A 16,588-nucleotide genomic window follows, 5' to 3' on the forward strand; every position below is an offset into this window, starting at 1 on the left:
ATTCACTCCCCAAGCAGCCGCAATGGAGGGAGTTGAGCCAGTCCGAAGCCAGGAGCCTCTTCCAGGTCTCCCATGTGGGTGCAGGATCCAAAGCTTTGGGCCATCCTCAACTGCCTTCCCAGGCCACAGGCAGGGAGCTGGATGGGAAGTGGAGCTTCTGGGATTAGAACCGGCACCCATATGGGATCCCAGAGCGTGCAAGGCGAGGACCTTAACCACTGCGCCATCACTCCGGGCCCCATGTTGAGGATTTTTGCATTTGTGTCCATTGTGGGTATTCATCTATAGTTCTTTCTTTATGGCTTTTTTGTTTTGGAATTAAGGTGATGCTGATCTCTTAAAGTTTGGTAGAATTCCTTTTCAGTTATTTTAAATACTTTGAGAATTGAAATTGGTTCTTGTAAGTGTGGTAGAATTGGTTAGAAAATCCATCCACTGCTGCGTTTATCTTTGTTGTGCTTAATACTGACTCAATCTGTCTTGGTTATTGGTCTGTTTAGGTTTTCTGTTTCATGACTCAATTTAGATTATATGTGTCCAGAAATCTATCCATCCTAATTTTTCCAATGTATTGGCATACAGCTTTTTGTAGTAATTCCTGATTATTCCTTGTGTCCATTAAGTCTGTTTTTCATCTGTGATTTGATTAGTTTTTTTTATTTCCCTTTTTGGTTATTTCAGCAATGGTGTTGATCTTGATTATTTTTGAAAAAGCTATAGCTCTCCAGTTGACCATGTATCAGCTTTTTTTAAAATTGTATTTAATTTTAAATTTGTCTACTAATTTTAGGTTTAGTTTGTTAGTTTTCAAAGTCTTTGACATATTAATAGATCACTTACTTGATGCCTTTCTGATTGCTTACTATAGGCATTAATTGCTGTGAATTTCCCTTTTAACACTACTTTTGCCATATCCCATACATTTTGATAGGTCTTGTTATCATCTTCCTTTTTTTAATGGAGTCTGTCTCCCTTTTTAGAACCATCTTTAGAGTCATCTTATTTCATCCTTTCACTTTCAATCTGTGTATCTTTAAAGTGTAATTTTTTGTAGGCAGCAGATAAATGGGTCTTATTTCTTAATCCGTTCAGACAATCTGTATTTAACTGGAGAAAAAATTTGCACTCAGGGTTATTATTGAAAGGTAAAAAACAATTACTGTTTCCTTTAGACTTCCTTTGTACTTTCACTAGAAGACTTTCTACTTTCACATTATTTCCTTGTGGTGATCATCCTTTTTCTACTTGGGTAAAAAGCACATCTTTAAACATTTGTGAGGATGGGACATGATATTTCTTCCGAATTCTGATTGTTTTGGAAGGTCTTGGCTTTATCTTCATGTGTAAATAAGAACTTTGCCTAATGAAGAAATTACCTACCCAGAACATTTTATTTTAGACCTGGATTGTCTCCCATTCTCTTCTAGCCTGTAGGATCTCTAATAAGAAATCAGTTATTAGTCTAAATGAGGAATCCTCTAAAGGTAACCTACAATTTCACATGCATACTTTGGAATCTTTCCTTTGTTTTACTGCTGAAAGTTTGATTATAACGTTCATTATGAAGGTCTTTTCTGATGATGCCTATTAGGAGTTCTCTGTGTTCTCTGTACTCTGTAGTTTTCTTTATCCATGTTAGGGACATTTTTATTTCACTGAGGAGATCTTCTAGTAGAGTCTCTTTGCACATCTCAGCAAATCCCAAGGTATGTATGTTTTGTCACTGAATTTTTTTTTCTTTTTCTGTCACATTGAGATAATTCTAGAGTTTTGTCGTCTCGGATATTCTTCATTTTGCTCCCCTAAGCATGCTATTGAAACTTACCACCGTATTTTCTAATTGGCACATTGAATTCTTAACTTTTAACATTTCTGCTTAATTTTAGAATTTCAATCTCTCCACAAATCTGTCATCCATATCACATATGGATTTTTCTCAATAATTTATGTGTGCCTTTAAGTAATCCTTTGATCATTTTTGCATTTTTGTGCATTTTATCAATTTCTCCATTAGAATGTGATCATTCTAATTCTGAGGAGGAGGTGTATTCCTAATAGGAATACATCATACCTGCCCTGTTTCTTATATTTCTGTTTACTTCTAGGCATCTGTAAAAACACTTACTGGCTTTCTTTGGTTTTTATCTTTACATGATGCTTCTGTGAGTTGGTGGATGAGCTACTCCTTTAGGGGAAGCCCAGAGGTATAACCCGGTTGAGGCTGGGGTGCTCTGAGCAGCATTCAGACGTGGGGTGAAAGATCCAGAATGCCATCCAGGTTGGCTGTGGGAGATCTCCTTGCTTTTCAAAAGGAGGGAGGGAGTGATCATGACCATTAGTCTAACATTGCCTCACCTCTTGTCTTTTACAGTGATGAATAGCTACAGTTGGCCTACTGTGCCTATAACACCCACCCATGCTGACACATGAATTACACAGGATCTCTGATGTCAATGTGAACACAACCCTGTTAAACACCGCAGGCAATCTAGAGTCTTAGTGTTTGATGTCAGACACCCTGAGTGTCCAGAGACCCATGTACACAGTGAGCCCTACTGTGTACTCCTAGAATCCCCATGGCCACTTTGCTCAGGATTCCACTGTCACCAAGAATGGAGGATCTGCTGAGCTGTGAGCCTCTGCACCCACAGAGAGTGCAGTAGTGTTTCCAGTACCAGCTATGTGTGGTGCTTTGCCTTGGGAGTTTCCTCCCCTGGGCCTGTAGCAGTGTGAGGGTGTATGTGTGCCTGCACCAGAAGCATGTACAGCCCTCTGTGAACAGCACGACTTGTTCCTCCCTTAAAACTCCCTGGTCATGGCCATGGGCAGATGCTTGTGAGTGCTAAAGATTCCTCTTATCTTCACTGACCTTTAGCTGGCCAAATTTTAATGTGGTCTGGTGCTCCCCTGGGATGGAGTGGGCTGTTCTCATGATAATTAGTGGACTCCCCGTTCCTGTCCTGGCTCCAATCTGAGTCCAAAGTCAGTGTGCCCATAGGATTCTGTATTGGGCATTAATGCCACAGTGCTGGGTTATGTGATCAGACTGAAAAAAGTCACTGTGCCTTTACCTGGTTTCAAAATGATGCTGATGCCTGTGCATTTTTTCAGGTGTTATAACAGTATTTAAACATAATGGAGTAAATTGATCAAAGAGTTGGAACATTTCCATTTCCTTATCTTCGATTCATCACCTAGGAGCTCCTCTCAGTTCCTCATTCAGTACAAACACCTTTGGGAACTATCATGGCCTGGGGCAGAAAAACACTAAGAAGTTCATAGTGACCTGGCAAAGGTAGATTTGGTTTGATGATGGGGTAGCAGTCAGACAGGAAGACACCTCCATCCATGGGTCTCTAAAAGATTCTGGGTGTCATTATCTGCTGTGATACTGTCTGCTATCACTTTTAGCACCATTACATGGGGTTATCACTTTAAGCATTATTAGGTGGGATGTTTTGGAAAGTAACAACATCCTGCTCTTTGATGGTGGTTTTTTACCTCCCCTGTCACCGAGGTATCAGCACTACAAGAAGCCTTTACACACATAGCTGATGTTACTTTTCAATGAACAGCAAACACCACCTCCACTCAGCTGACATCTACAACGCCCTCTTTGCCCAGATAAGATTCCATGTGCCTGACCCCAGCCTCAACTGGACATACTCTGTTCTCTAACCCATGTTTCTCTTGGTCATGAATATTCCTGCTGTTCCCATTTTTTTTTCACTGGCACGTGTACTTCCTGGAGATGAGGGCTAATGGAGTTGTCCAGCTTCACCTTGACCATCCTTCTCTGCTGTGAGGTCATGGGCTATATTGCCACTGTGCTTTGTTCCTCTCTTATTGCTGCAGTGCCAGGTTCCATGTCCTTTGTTGCCTTTGCTGAATTTCAGAGTTCTCCCTTGGGCACTCACCTTGAACTGCAACATTTGGTGCTTTGTACTTTGCGGAGGAACTGAATGTTATGTACCTTTGTTTGGTATATTGGGATCTCTTTTAATTTCTGACATTAATGTCATCCATGCATGAATGACATGTTTTTCCTGACTGTACGTGGTAGTTATCTAATCAATATTGAAGCAGTGTTTTGTCACAAATGAAAATCACAATTAACACAGCCTGGGCCTGGAGTGCTGAAACTTAGTTAATTGTGTGGTCTTAAGTCATGACTCTGCTAAACTTGTTTGCTCATCTGTAAATTCAGGACCTAAGTCTCTGCTACATAAGGTTAGCATAAAAGGTTTGAAAACAGATCTTGTAAGATGGGTCTAGTTTGGCCAGACATCACAAATCTGCATTTTAGTTTCCAACATATTAAGGTAATGTACTTCTAGGCTAACATTTTGACCTTTTAAAAAAGGTAAATTTCCTTCATCTAATTGAAACACACCCACCCCTCCTAGAAAATCTTCTACCTGTTGATTTACTCCCCAAATGCCCTCAACAATCTGAGCTGGGCCTGGCTGAAAGCAGAAGCCTGGAACTCAGTTTGAGTATCCTATGAGAGTGATTTGAACCGGGCCCGGCGGCTTGACCTAGCGGCTAAAGTCCTCGCCCTGAAAGCCCCGAGATCCCATATGGGCGCCGGTTCTAATCCCAGCAGCTCAACTTCCCATCCAGCTCCCTGCTTGTGACCTGGGAAAGCAGTCGAGAGTGATTTGAACCATCCCTTGCTGCCTTGGGGGGAGGGGGGCGGGGGATGCACTTTAGCAGGAGGTTGAATTGGAAATAAGAGTTGCCAGGAGTTGAACCACCACTGACCTATACAGAATGTAGGTTTCACCAAGAGGAGGTTCAAGGTGATTGCCACAGCACTCATGCCTAAGTTTAATTTTGTGACTCAGTTCTATCTTATTCAATTAAAGTAGGTGCCACTGATAAAGACACAAAGTGGGAGAAAAAACATAGCTAGTGCCTATAAGGTGTTCAAAATTACAAGAGGCTTGGCTGAGGTTAAGTCAGTAATCCATTGATGACGAAACTATGCCTTTCCATGGAATATAAGCACCCTATTCTGGCTGGCATGAAAATTATCAGTTCTTAGACAGTAAGGGAATTCCTATGGTCTAAGTCACATGAAAATCATTTGGGGATCTCTTCAAAATAAAAATCCAGTAGGTTGGTTGTAGGGGCTGAATTTTTGCATTTGTAGAATGTGCTTGTTATATTTGATATTGTCACTCTGAAGACCAATGTTGATGTGAAATGTTAAAAATTTAGTGTATATAGAAAACAGGCATGTTCATAAAGTTTATTTACATTTTAAAGTCACATTAAAATCTTGGAGGCTGAAATGGCCAAGATGAAATATACAAAGTCAATATAAAACACATTTACATGAATTTTGATTTGAACAGAATTTGAGATAGAGAAGGAATAACCTCAATTAATGTAAATCTAAAAACAAAACAGAAAAACAAAGTGTTCCGTTAAAACAGTGTGCTGTTACCTCTGCCCAAACAGAATCAACTTTCTCTGCATTATTCAAAAAAAGCCGGGAAGCAAATAGCTGACTTTTTTATTCAACAGCTACTCATATACCCTAAAGCCAAAATGACTTCACAGTGTTGAGATGTTAGGATAGGTTGTAGGTGATATAATGAATGTTATAAATCTGAGTGCTTTGGTTTAGGCTTTGATTCGTTTGGCGTTGCTTCTGTAATTATCATTGGAGTGAGTCATTCATTATTGGTTAATCCATTCACAATTGGACTGGATTAACAATCATGCAAACATTTAGTTTTGCTTTGATGGGGAATAACTTTTAAGAGGCTGACAACATCAAAAATATTTCTCTTTGCCTTTACTCAGGAAAAAACTCTGTCAAAAATCTTCAAGTCTGCCATAAGTCATCCTCATTCTTGTATAAATGTTCCTCATAATAACTGCCCTGGGGACTTGTGTCTTTCTGAACCCTGTTAACTTAGGAGTTTGTGATTCTCTTAAATCTGCAGGGGATTACAACTATAAGAAAGGACTAGAGGCTTCTGGGAAGGGTGCCATTTCAAAATACTTGTGAAAATCTAGATTGAGTGGGAGTTTTAGAAAAACAAGTTATACAAAATACTAGGATCACTTCTACCTCTCTCCTCTTTTTTTTTTTTTTAACTTTTCTTCCTTTAATCTGAACTTGAGGTTTCTACAGAGCAGAACAAAGCCAAATAGGATCTATGTAGGCCCTGCTGCTGTTCTCCTTTCCCTAGTGTGATGTGCCATGATTGCAAAGACAAACTCGATTCCCCTTCCTTGAACTGAAGGCTCTGTCTTCAAAGACTATTTTAAATCACTGTTCTTAAGTAAAAGCTGGAAGACCAGTGCTGTGAAACCGCTCAGTGCTTACAAAATACAATTCGGATAAGTGCTAAAGTCTGAAAGCAAAACTAAGACATAATTGACATCTTACATTTCATTCCTTTAAAAGCAGTAAGATCATAAAATTGATAAATGCTCACTGGAAGTGACTTCTCTAAAATAAACTATACAGATGTATCAATTTGAGGCTTCTATGCATTACAAAATCTATTTTCCAATCTTTGAAGTGTGGTAAAACGAGAAAAAAAGTACATCTGTGAAAGCTAGTTTACTATTGCAGCAGTGTCTTGACTATAGGTTAATTTGATTAATATAGTATAACTTTTCCCAGAAAGTTATATATACACTTATTATACATTATTTTATATACATATAAATAAAGATACATAGGAAATTCAAAAAATCAATCTGTGCTTTTCATGATTTAAAAAAAAATGAACAAATTTGATCCCATGTTAAGCTAGCTACAACAGAAATGTTTGGTGTTCATTTGGCAATCCTTGGTAACTTCAACTGTATCTCATGTATACCATAAATGGTTGATTTCAGACCTTAGTCTAGCCCAATGCCCAATTTTAACTGAAACTTTTTGTCACAGCTAATACAATGCAAGTACTAGAGTCCACTAGAAACATTTGCATGAGAAGTCACAGCTACTGTGAAATACTTTAAAATATTATCACATTAAAAGATTAACATCTTTTTCCCCAGAGGTAGATAAGGACACTCTGGTAAAGGCTATGCAAGAATTAAAAAATCGGCTTCATCGAGTATAAACTCCCATTCCCACAAACATATTTTAATAGCTTTGTCAAGACGTGTGAAATAAAGACTCCTGGGTTGGCAGACTTGACAATTAGAAGATGGTGCACTTTTTGGAAATCACTTTGTGGAAATCAGTTTTTGATATTAGATGAATTAAGCAGTTTGTTTTACCTGCACATATGGCAGTGTGGGGTTTTGCTTTATTTCCTATAACTAGGGGTGCAGTCCTCCTTAAATACATCAACATGAATTTTTCTGTTCTAATTCTACAAAAATAAGGAGGCAACTGTGAACTTTGGTAGCATTCAGCACCTGGTAGGTCCTTCAACTACAGGTGGAAGTAGACTATCAGCAGATTCTAATTAGAGGATAAAAATCTACAATGTTGTCTGTTACATAAATTTCTGAACTTGAAAATGAGTAGGCAGTCCTGTTTAGCACTCCATCTCAGATGGCATGCCACTGTGTATGACAGTAAGAAATCCTTGTACTTGATTTGAGGTACGAGAGTAGAAGGCAATGATCTACCTTAAACATTTCAAATTCTCAGAGGCCCTACAGTAGTTCAGGAAGACAGCTTTGATGGTTCTTCCCTGAGTTCTTGAGGCAACCCCAAGGGTAAGTTCATGAATTCCAAGAAAATATCTTGCTTATCTATAGTCCAAGAGTAGCTGTTTACTTCCAAGTGGTTTGTTTGGTGTTTTCTTCATAGTACAAATGCTTTAAGATGTTGACTTTATTGAGCTTCTTAGACAAGTTCCTAAGTGAAACTTCTAAAGAGGTGGGTGGGGGGAAGGTCACTGAAAAAAAAGTAAAGCTTTAATGTAAGAGTATGGTTGAGTAAATCAGATCTCAGTCTGCAGTACATTAAGAGTGATAATACTGTCATAAGCATTAGTTAGTAAAAAGTAAAGTTCTATGAACTTGTGTTCTTGTGACCACAGGGTTGCAGAGCCCAATCTTTTTATCAGTTACATTCCACCAGATAATCCAGAGAATCAACTATCAAAAAAAGAATGACACTACAGTGTTCACCTGTGTAGGAACCCTAAATGTAGTTTTAAAATAAATCTCATAACCACCCTAATCGGAACTCAAAATAGTTGGACCCTACGCAAATTTATACATAATCAGTTTAACAGCCACAAAACTTGGTTTTTGAAAATTGTTTCCATAGATACACTTTCATGGTGGCTACTAAAATACATAGATACATACATTTCAGAATAACTTAAACAAATATGAATATTTGTGTGAAACTCCCATAATGGTCTATTTGGAAAAGTAATTACAATGACTGTGAAGACTCCAAATCTGTTGGTTGCAGATTTAAGGCTTAACTTGTCCTTTAAGCCATTCAAGATTAAGGAAAACATGAGGCTGAATAGAATCTATTGAAATGTTCTACGTATTTCAGTAAAGTGCACAGATCCACATGTATCGTTTGGTTTGGCTAAGATCTCAGAGGTGGGGTAGAAATCAGTGGCGCTGGTGTCAGATTCCTGACTATATTATTGAGGCTGGCAATCTTCTCTTCTAGGAGGTAATTTTTCTTTTCTGCCGTTTTCTGTCGCTGTTCAGTCATTTCCAGAGCTTTCAACAATTGGGCATTTTCAACATATAAATCCTTCACCATTGCATCTGCTTTGGTGTTCTTGCAGAGCTATAAAAACAACCAGAATCATGTTGACTTCATTTCTGTAATGCTACTTTTAAGATTAGACAGGAGGACAATTGTTAAAGGTACATTGCCCTACCAGTTCCAACCTCTGCTTTTTTACAATATAGTTTTACCACCGACCTTGACGTAAGACATAGTAGAGTGAATCTACCTCTACAGCTGTCTCTCTGGACAATAAGTGTGTAGATGGTAGGAAGGAAAAGAATGGCTCTTCATGAGCTCCAAAGTGAAAGCCATTCTCCATCTCAGTTTTTATTTTGTGAACATATGAAAATCTATAGTATACTACTACTAAGGTCTAATACTAGAAGGGTCTGTGAGAATAAAAAATAACTGAGGCATAGTTAATCAACTCATAAGGAGAGCAATGCTGTAGCGCCCAGACTGAACATGACTACAGGGTGACTTGCGATATTTCATAACCTCTTGAGTCTCAGCTATTGGGTACAACATTGGCTCCCTTCCCTGCTTCTTAATGAAAAACACTTCCAGGACTCTTCATCACCTTGCAGCTGGGAGCTGGAGCCAAGCACTTGGGTACAGGATAAGGTTATATTAACTGCTATGCTAAACACCGATTTCCTACAAGAGGTTTTAATTCTAAAATCAAGAGTACTTTTTATTTCAGTTTTAGATGGACTAAAAATATACAAATAAAAATTCTATGACTGTAACTTGAAGACCCACAAATAAGGTCACATGATATGCACATTCCAGCTTCTGAGAGGGGCCCTAGAGTTCAGGAAGATGGTGTGTTGTTCCCTGAGTTCTTGATACAGTCCCAAGGACAAGGTCATGAACTTAAAGTTCTTGTGTATATTTGCATTGGGATCTGTGCTGGGGCTTATTACTGAGGTTTTATGTACCTAGAAAAATCAAGTTAGGTGATTTCCACACCAGGCTCCACCAGTTTATATCAGTGTGTTTCCAGAGAAGTTGTAATGCTTTCCTGGAAGGAAGTCTCTTGCATGGTGCTTTGTGAATGCTCAACTAATCTCTTAACCCTCAAACCACATATGCTGCCAGCATGTAAGAGGTGCCAGGCTATGTGGTGGTCCTGGAATTCAGGGTGTAGAACATCCTTTAAGGCTCCTGAGGTAGTAAAAAGGTATTTTTGTGAGGTTATCACAGGATGTTAAGATAGGGAAGCTAAACTTCTACTTATTGTTCCCAATTATTCACCAAAAATCATTTTTATTAAATAACATTTCCTGTGCTAGACAGACAAAACCCCCCAAATGTCACCAGAAATGCCACAGGGCCACATGAGGCACTGGTGGCAAATGTACAAGTGTAGCTTGTGGACACACCTACGGCTGCAGAGCTTTGGGAAACTGAGGGTACATACAGGGTTCATATTTTGGCATGGTGTGAGGGAGAGGAAATCCTAACTTTTGGACACAGAGTTGGCCTATATTAGAGAAGAGCCATAGACAAGTGAAAGCAATGGAGTGAGATGGAAACTTTGAGCTGGACCGAGCTGACCAGAGGTACTTACTTGTTCCTTGAGCTGATTCACTTTCTCCTGAAGAAGCCTCTTCACCAGCTTCAGTTTCTGCTCAACTTCTAGCATTCGTTCCTCCATGACTGTTACCAGTTGCTCCTGGTTTCCCTGAAGGAACAAAAGACAAGACCTATTACCATTTGAAAAGCCATTCCACAGGTTTTTCTTTTTGCCCCCCTACAAGATGCCTAGGGAAAGGACAGCCAATGTTTTGTCTTGGTAACAGAGAGGATGGATTTCTGATGAGCGCTCTGAGCATTGCATGGATTGTTACAAAAATAGCCCTATCAGAAAAATAGTCATGATAAAAAATATAAAAATCTTACCTGTGTAATTTATCACCTGATAGCAAAATTCTTAAACTCATACTTTAGTACCTGTATGTACCCATTCTAGTAAGAATGGGTATCCACAGTCAAGATAGTTCTCACCCTCTTTTGAGTCTCAGCATTACTCTAACAAACCAAACACTGAATTGATTCACGGTCGCCTAATGTTGGCAGTTAACTTGCAACATGCATTTCTTATTCCTTTGAAATGACTGACTGGTTGCTCTGAAGGTGCTAGTATGTATTTCTTATAATTGGCCTCTACTGGCTACTTAATCTAGTCATCTGTTCCCACACTGGACTTGTCAATATGAAGCAAACACCGATCAGAGGTTGGGTTTCTCAACAGACTGAAAACTAAGACTCTTCTCAGATCACCCCCAGATAAAACAGCATGACAAGATCCGTGGCCTTGCCTCATCTTCTCACTCAGTAGGGAAGGATTAAGGAGTACTTGGATCATGGGCATGAAGAGCAGAGAGATCTAGAGAAACTGCAGTGCAACTGTGTCCCCCATTTCCCGCCCATAGCCCAGAGTATCTCACATAAAGAATTCCAGACATGGAAAGGTGCTTCAGATATGTAAGAAAAGTTCTGGTATTTAATGACTGCTGGCACTTAAATATTCTTAAACAGGTATACTCTATGACTAAATGAGTCTATAGCCAACATTTTTGGATATAAAATTTTACTTTTTATGATGAATGAAGAAAAATGATCAAAGCCTCATGCACGAAGTAACTTTCAGTAAATGGAGTCTGGGACAACCTAGCTTTTTTGGGGCCTTTAAAAAGATAAAATAGCTTTTTGATGTTGAAACACAACTGAGGTGTGACTTCCATTTGCCTAGAAAATGTAAAGCCAAACCAAAAATAAGAATGGATCATTTAAATAACACTGAATATGGCAAAAGAGTAGAAAAACAGAAAAAAAACCAGAGGCAGTCATATTTAAAACTGATTTTATTGTTTGATCAAAATCTTCCTTTTTCCTGTCAAAGTACTACATATTGTATACAAAGCAGTATAAATAATCCCAATTTTCTTAATTCCATATATAAAAGTAGTACCTTCTGGTAAAAAGTTAAAACATATGGAATGAGAAAATAAATACATCCTTTGAAGAATCTTAAATTGACATTCTTTAAGCAATATAAATTGTAACAAGTTGGAGTTGGTAAATTGGTTCACAAAACCAGTCATTTCTACATAAATAAGCGACAATACTGTAAAGGCTTCACAGTACAAGGAGTAAAGTGATTGGGAAGAGCACTTAATTCCAACATTTCTTAGGTTATGTCTCTGTTGGGGTGCAGGGGGTGTGTATGTGCGTGTGTGCAAGCAGTGTCTGCCAGGGCAAGAAATATCAAGAGCGGCCCAGTTTTCACAGGTGCCCAATCCTTCTGTAGGAATCTGCATGCACTGCGCGCTGCTCCGGTAGCAAGGCCTAGAGAAAGAAGGCAAGTGGTACACTTCACCCTGAGGTCATGATCGGGGCCACTACGTGCACACATTTATAGTACAAACAGGGTTAAACGCGCAAACACACAACTCAGATGCAAGCAAAGCAATGCAAAGGCAGAAGAAATTCACATCACTGCACACACAGAGACAACGTGCAGCGTCTAAGAATGTTCCGTATTTCTAAACTGGACAGCAGCTCAAATAGGTGAGCCTGCAGTGGCATACCAGAGGGGGCAATGACAACAAGCCCTGACACCTGAGTGAAGCACTTGGTGTAATAAATCTGTTCATTTAGTCCTGAAATCATTGGAGCTACGAACATTTGCAAGCATCAGGGAGTGGGGTGGCAAGAGCATGCTTTAAAAATGACATATATAGGAAGGTAACAAGTAGCATCTGAGCCCAGTTGTCTGGTTGGAAAGGTACATTACAGTCAGAGGTCAAGTACATGATAAACAGAGGGCACCGTCTCTTAACAGTCCACTACCATTACATTTTCAAATCAGAACTTTCAAGTTAGTATTGGGTAGTGAGTTGAAGCAACATATATAGATTCAGAAAACATGGACTTGAACAAAAATTTTAAGACTAGGTGACAGAAGTCCAGGACATCGTAGCAAAGCAGATATCTCACAAGGTGAGGAAAACTAAGTGTTCCGATGCATGAAGCCAATGCTAATGAGACTGCGCAGAGATGCGGGGAAGGGATGAGGAGAGCTGGGAAATTACATCATGGGAAAGATCCATCATGAACAGAGGCAAGGGATTAGAAAACAAGTGTATCCCAACCAGACAGGTAATGTGGAATCGTACCAAGAAACACTTTTCTTTCTTCATTCCTAATTCTGAATGAGTTAAATGGGTGAAAGGACAATTAAGAATAAAGCAATGACAAGAAATACCAGCTGTAGTTCAAGGTTTTCAAACTGTTATCTGATAGTAATGCTAATTGGAACAGAATAGGAAGAAGATTGTCAGTTTTTCAAACTAGGTCATTTAAAGAAATTAACTGACATGAAGTATGCCGCAACTACAATACTAAAATTCAGTCGTGACTACACTTCTGCTATTAGCTGCAAAGCGCATGGAGCTTGGCAGGCCGCTCCCTGGAGCTAGGGCACACTTGGGCTGCTTTGTGGGTGTTGCATAACCTAAAACTACACCGGAGTTGTGGAACATTTTTGGCTGTAGATAAGAGTGAGGTCAGTTACGCCTTATTCTCCGGTGATCTGTTAATTTTGTCATCTATTACAGATGTGCAGAGGATTTCTTGAGCCCATCATCCCCCACCTCAGAAACCAAGAGCTCAACACTAGCACTGCAGTCCAAGCACCTGCAAAGGCTTCACTCTGAGGTTAGGTTTGCACTCCTTACTTTGCCCCACCTTGGAACTGGTGACACTCTCTAACAGGCAAAAAAAACAATGAGATGGGTGACTAACATCTACCATGCAGGCTGGGCACGCATACCTGTGGTGTGCTGGTATCAGAAGTCCGGTTGTCAAGCTCCTCGTGCAGGCGCAGGTTTGTCCTTTCTGCCTGCAGCAGCTGGTGTTGAAGCTGCAGCAACTGCTCCCGGGGCCCCATCGGACAGGCTTGCTGCTGGAGCAGCTGCAGATCCCAAGCATGAGGGGCGGGGTTAGGCATCACAGTGGACCTCGGGTGCTGCATCTGGGGACAAAGGCAAGCTAGCATCAGTGGCAGTGCCCTTAGGGACAGAGCTACCCCACAGGTGGCAAGCAGAGTCCTCAAATCTGTTAGGAAACAGGACAGCCTATGAGCCTGAGCAGGATGTACTGGAGAGAGATGTTCTGTTTGGAGAGCACCACAATGAACAAGTAAGCACATTTTCTCCCCAACGTTTTAACTTTAAAATCTAACACTTGCCCCTCTTTAGGGAGTCTCATGGCATAAGGTATATATAATAGTATATATAATAGACCAGATGTGTCTGAATTCTGTCGTTTTTCTTGTAATATTTAAATTCCACCCCCAATTTTGAATAAACTGGGAGATGGGACAAAAGAGGTACTTGGGTGAATTATCCTTCTAAATGGTTCTTTTTTTTTAAAATTTTTAAACATATTTTTATTGCATTTCCTTTTTTTAAAAATTAATTACATTGCATTATGTGATACATTTTTCTAAATGGTTCTTAAAGGCAAATGTTTCACGATTTTGTTTTCCAACTTAAAGATAGCTTTTTTTTTTAAGGATCTCATCTTGCATTAAAGATCTTGACCCCTTCTCACTTTGTAGCATGTGGTTATACCCTCAAATATGCAGCATAGGAAGCTGGGTAATTCCTGGGCATAAGGTAATAGCTTACCCTCTGAGAACCAGAGTAGGTAGCATAGAAGTACTCATCGGGGACACCAAGAAAGCACTGTATATCCACATGCCAGTCAGTTGGGGAGAGCAACAGGAGGATTGCCAGGGCATTCTAGCAAGGAAGCATGCTACTTCCCATCTGCCAGTGTACCTGGCAGACACTGGGCTCAAAAGGCAGGCATGCAACAAACATGACCAAGTACTGACTCAACAAGACACCCGTAGGCATGTGAGAAAGGGGAAAAGAACTTCTAAGGCACAATGTTAATGAAACATGACCATGAAACTTCAGAGCCACTATCCATTTCTGTACATCTCAACATCTGAGTTGGGTCATGACCCACTTTGAAATACTTTTAAGTTGTAGCTGGATAAAGGCCACTCATTTTCATCACTGCAGAATATGAACTATGATCTCTGCATTTCATGCCAGTAGTATGATACATCCTGAGGAAAATCTTGAAGCAAATGTAAATAGTCCACAATCACAGCACAATAAGAATGAATACTGGCTCTTAAAGAACTTGTGAACAACAGAAAGGATCACATGAAACAGTAGGATGGCATGTCCCCATGCTGTGGAAGACCATTGAAGAGAATGTTCTACCTTCACACACTATCTCAGGCAGAGAACTGCACCCTTCTCTGCTACTTCCAACCACTGCATTCTAGGTACAGGTTAGCCAGACAAAAACAAAAGAAAATTACAGGGGTTATAAAAAGAGGCGGCAAAGTATGAGCTATAAAAAGAGAAAGTACTAGTATATTGAGTATATGATTAGCATGCATAAAAGTCTATGAACACTGCCATTCTTCTGTACGTATCTTTACCCTCTGTAATCTTGGTAGACTGAGTGTGCCTAGTACATTTGCTCAGGAGACTTTAGGAGCTCCATAGAATCGATCTCTTGTTAAATCCTTTGCCATTTGGAGATGCCCAATAGAAAGTTTAAAATATTCTTGTTGAGGTCTCTCAACATTGGCTAGTGCAGAGATACGTGGACTCAGCTGTTGCTACAGACTTACCTTACAGACCCCTACCTCCCTTCTCTGAGGGAAAGGGACCAACAGGCAGCAAATTCCTACCTTCAGGTTCAGGCAGGGAATTGGAGATTAAACCCAGGTTCCCCTCAGGCATGCAGGCACCTTATCTTCTAGGTTAAATGCCCATTCCTTGTATCCCTGTTTTTCAGTGTTCAAGAATTGTTGCTTAGACGCTGCCTCCATAGTTGAAAAGACCCTCCTGTGGCAGTCACATTCCAGTCCTCCTTCCCTGTCCTGGTCTAATGACTTGGGCAGGATCCATGACTTCTGAGTCACGTGATGGAGATGAGGCGAGATTCTCTCCATATGCATGGTGAGACTTGCCAAGAAAGCTTTGCTTGGCTATCCCAATCCCAGGAATTGAGGAAAGGACATCTTCCTCCCTGCCCACCACCTCAAACCCCAACTAGGTGAGTATTTTGCCCAGACTGAGAGAACTGCACCTATTCCTCAGGTGAGCTGAGGCAAAAAGGTGGTGGGAAAAACCACCGTGTATGTGCAAAATCTGCCTATGGTATGATATGATATGAAGAAAAATCCAGTGGTTAGTGTTTGTGGGGAAACGGCAAAGATTTACTGATAACAGCCTTCCGTTGGAATGATAAAAAGGTTTTAGTAGCCATGGAAATGGCTGGTAGCACAGAGAATGTAACTAACTCCATTGAATTGCATATGTAGAAGTAGGTGAAATGATAAGTCTTAAGTCATGTATATACTGACTGGTTTAACAACATAAAGCAATATATAGATACAGCAGTTCACCCACATGAACGATGTAATACTTGAATGACCTTGAGGCAACTTAAAATGTCAGTCTTTTATAAATCTGCTGAGATGACAGCTCAGTTTTTTTCCCCTCATGAGAGTCTCACTAGAATAGTATATGAGATGCTCTTTTCAGTGTCCAAATGGAAAATTCATGCATTTTTCCATATTCGGCTCCAGTGGCAAGAACACTAAATTTTCCTCATTTATCAGCAAATATTTACCACTCATCCAGGGGCAAGATGAGGGGACACTGTTCACCATGGCCAGTCCTGCTAAGTGGGGCTGGGCAAGGCAGCAGCTTCCACGCACTGAGACAGCAGCGCCTCCAGCAATGGCGTTGCCGTTAGTCTGCAGTTTACTGCTGCACAGAACGGGCAGAGCCTCCTGTG

The 16,588-nt window shown here is 40.1% G+C and overlaps 1 protein-coding gene and 1 long non-coding RNA gene across 2 annotated transcripts in view; one reads left to right on the forward strand and one right to left on the reverse strand.

Annotated features, from left to right (window-relative positions):
- LOC131480589 (uncharacterized) overlaps positions 1-16,588 on the forward strand; it is a 58,359-nt gene that overhangs the window by 39,693 nt on the left and 2,078 nt on the right. The gene's annotated exons all lie outside the window — the stretch shown is intronic.
- The window catches only part of NIN (ninein), a 96,733-nt gene continuing 87,777 nt past the window's right edge, over positions 7,633-16,588 (reverse strand). The window contains exons 28-30 of the mRNA XM_058666396.1: positions 13,527-13,727; positions 10,260-10,373; positions 7,633-8,743 (exon numbers count right to left, since the gene is read on the reverse strand). Of these exons, the coding sequence (XP_058522379.1) occupies positions 8,534-8,743; positions 10,260-10,373; positions 13,527-13,727 (525 nt within the window). The 3' untranslated portion in view covers positions 7,633-8,533. The remainder of the gene's footprint in view (positions 8,744-10,259; positions 10,374-13,526; positions 13,728-16,588) is intronic.

Source organism: Ochotona princeps, chromosome 6, assembly GCF_030435755.1.
Source record: "Ochotona princeps isolate mOchPri1 chromosome 6, mOchPri1.hap1, whole genome shotgun sequence".
In the NCBI taxonomy this organism is placed as follows: Eukaryota; Metazoa; Chordata; class Mammalia; order Lagomorpha; family Ochotonidae; genus Ochotona; species Ochotona princeps.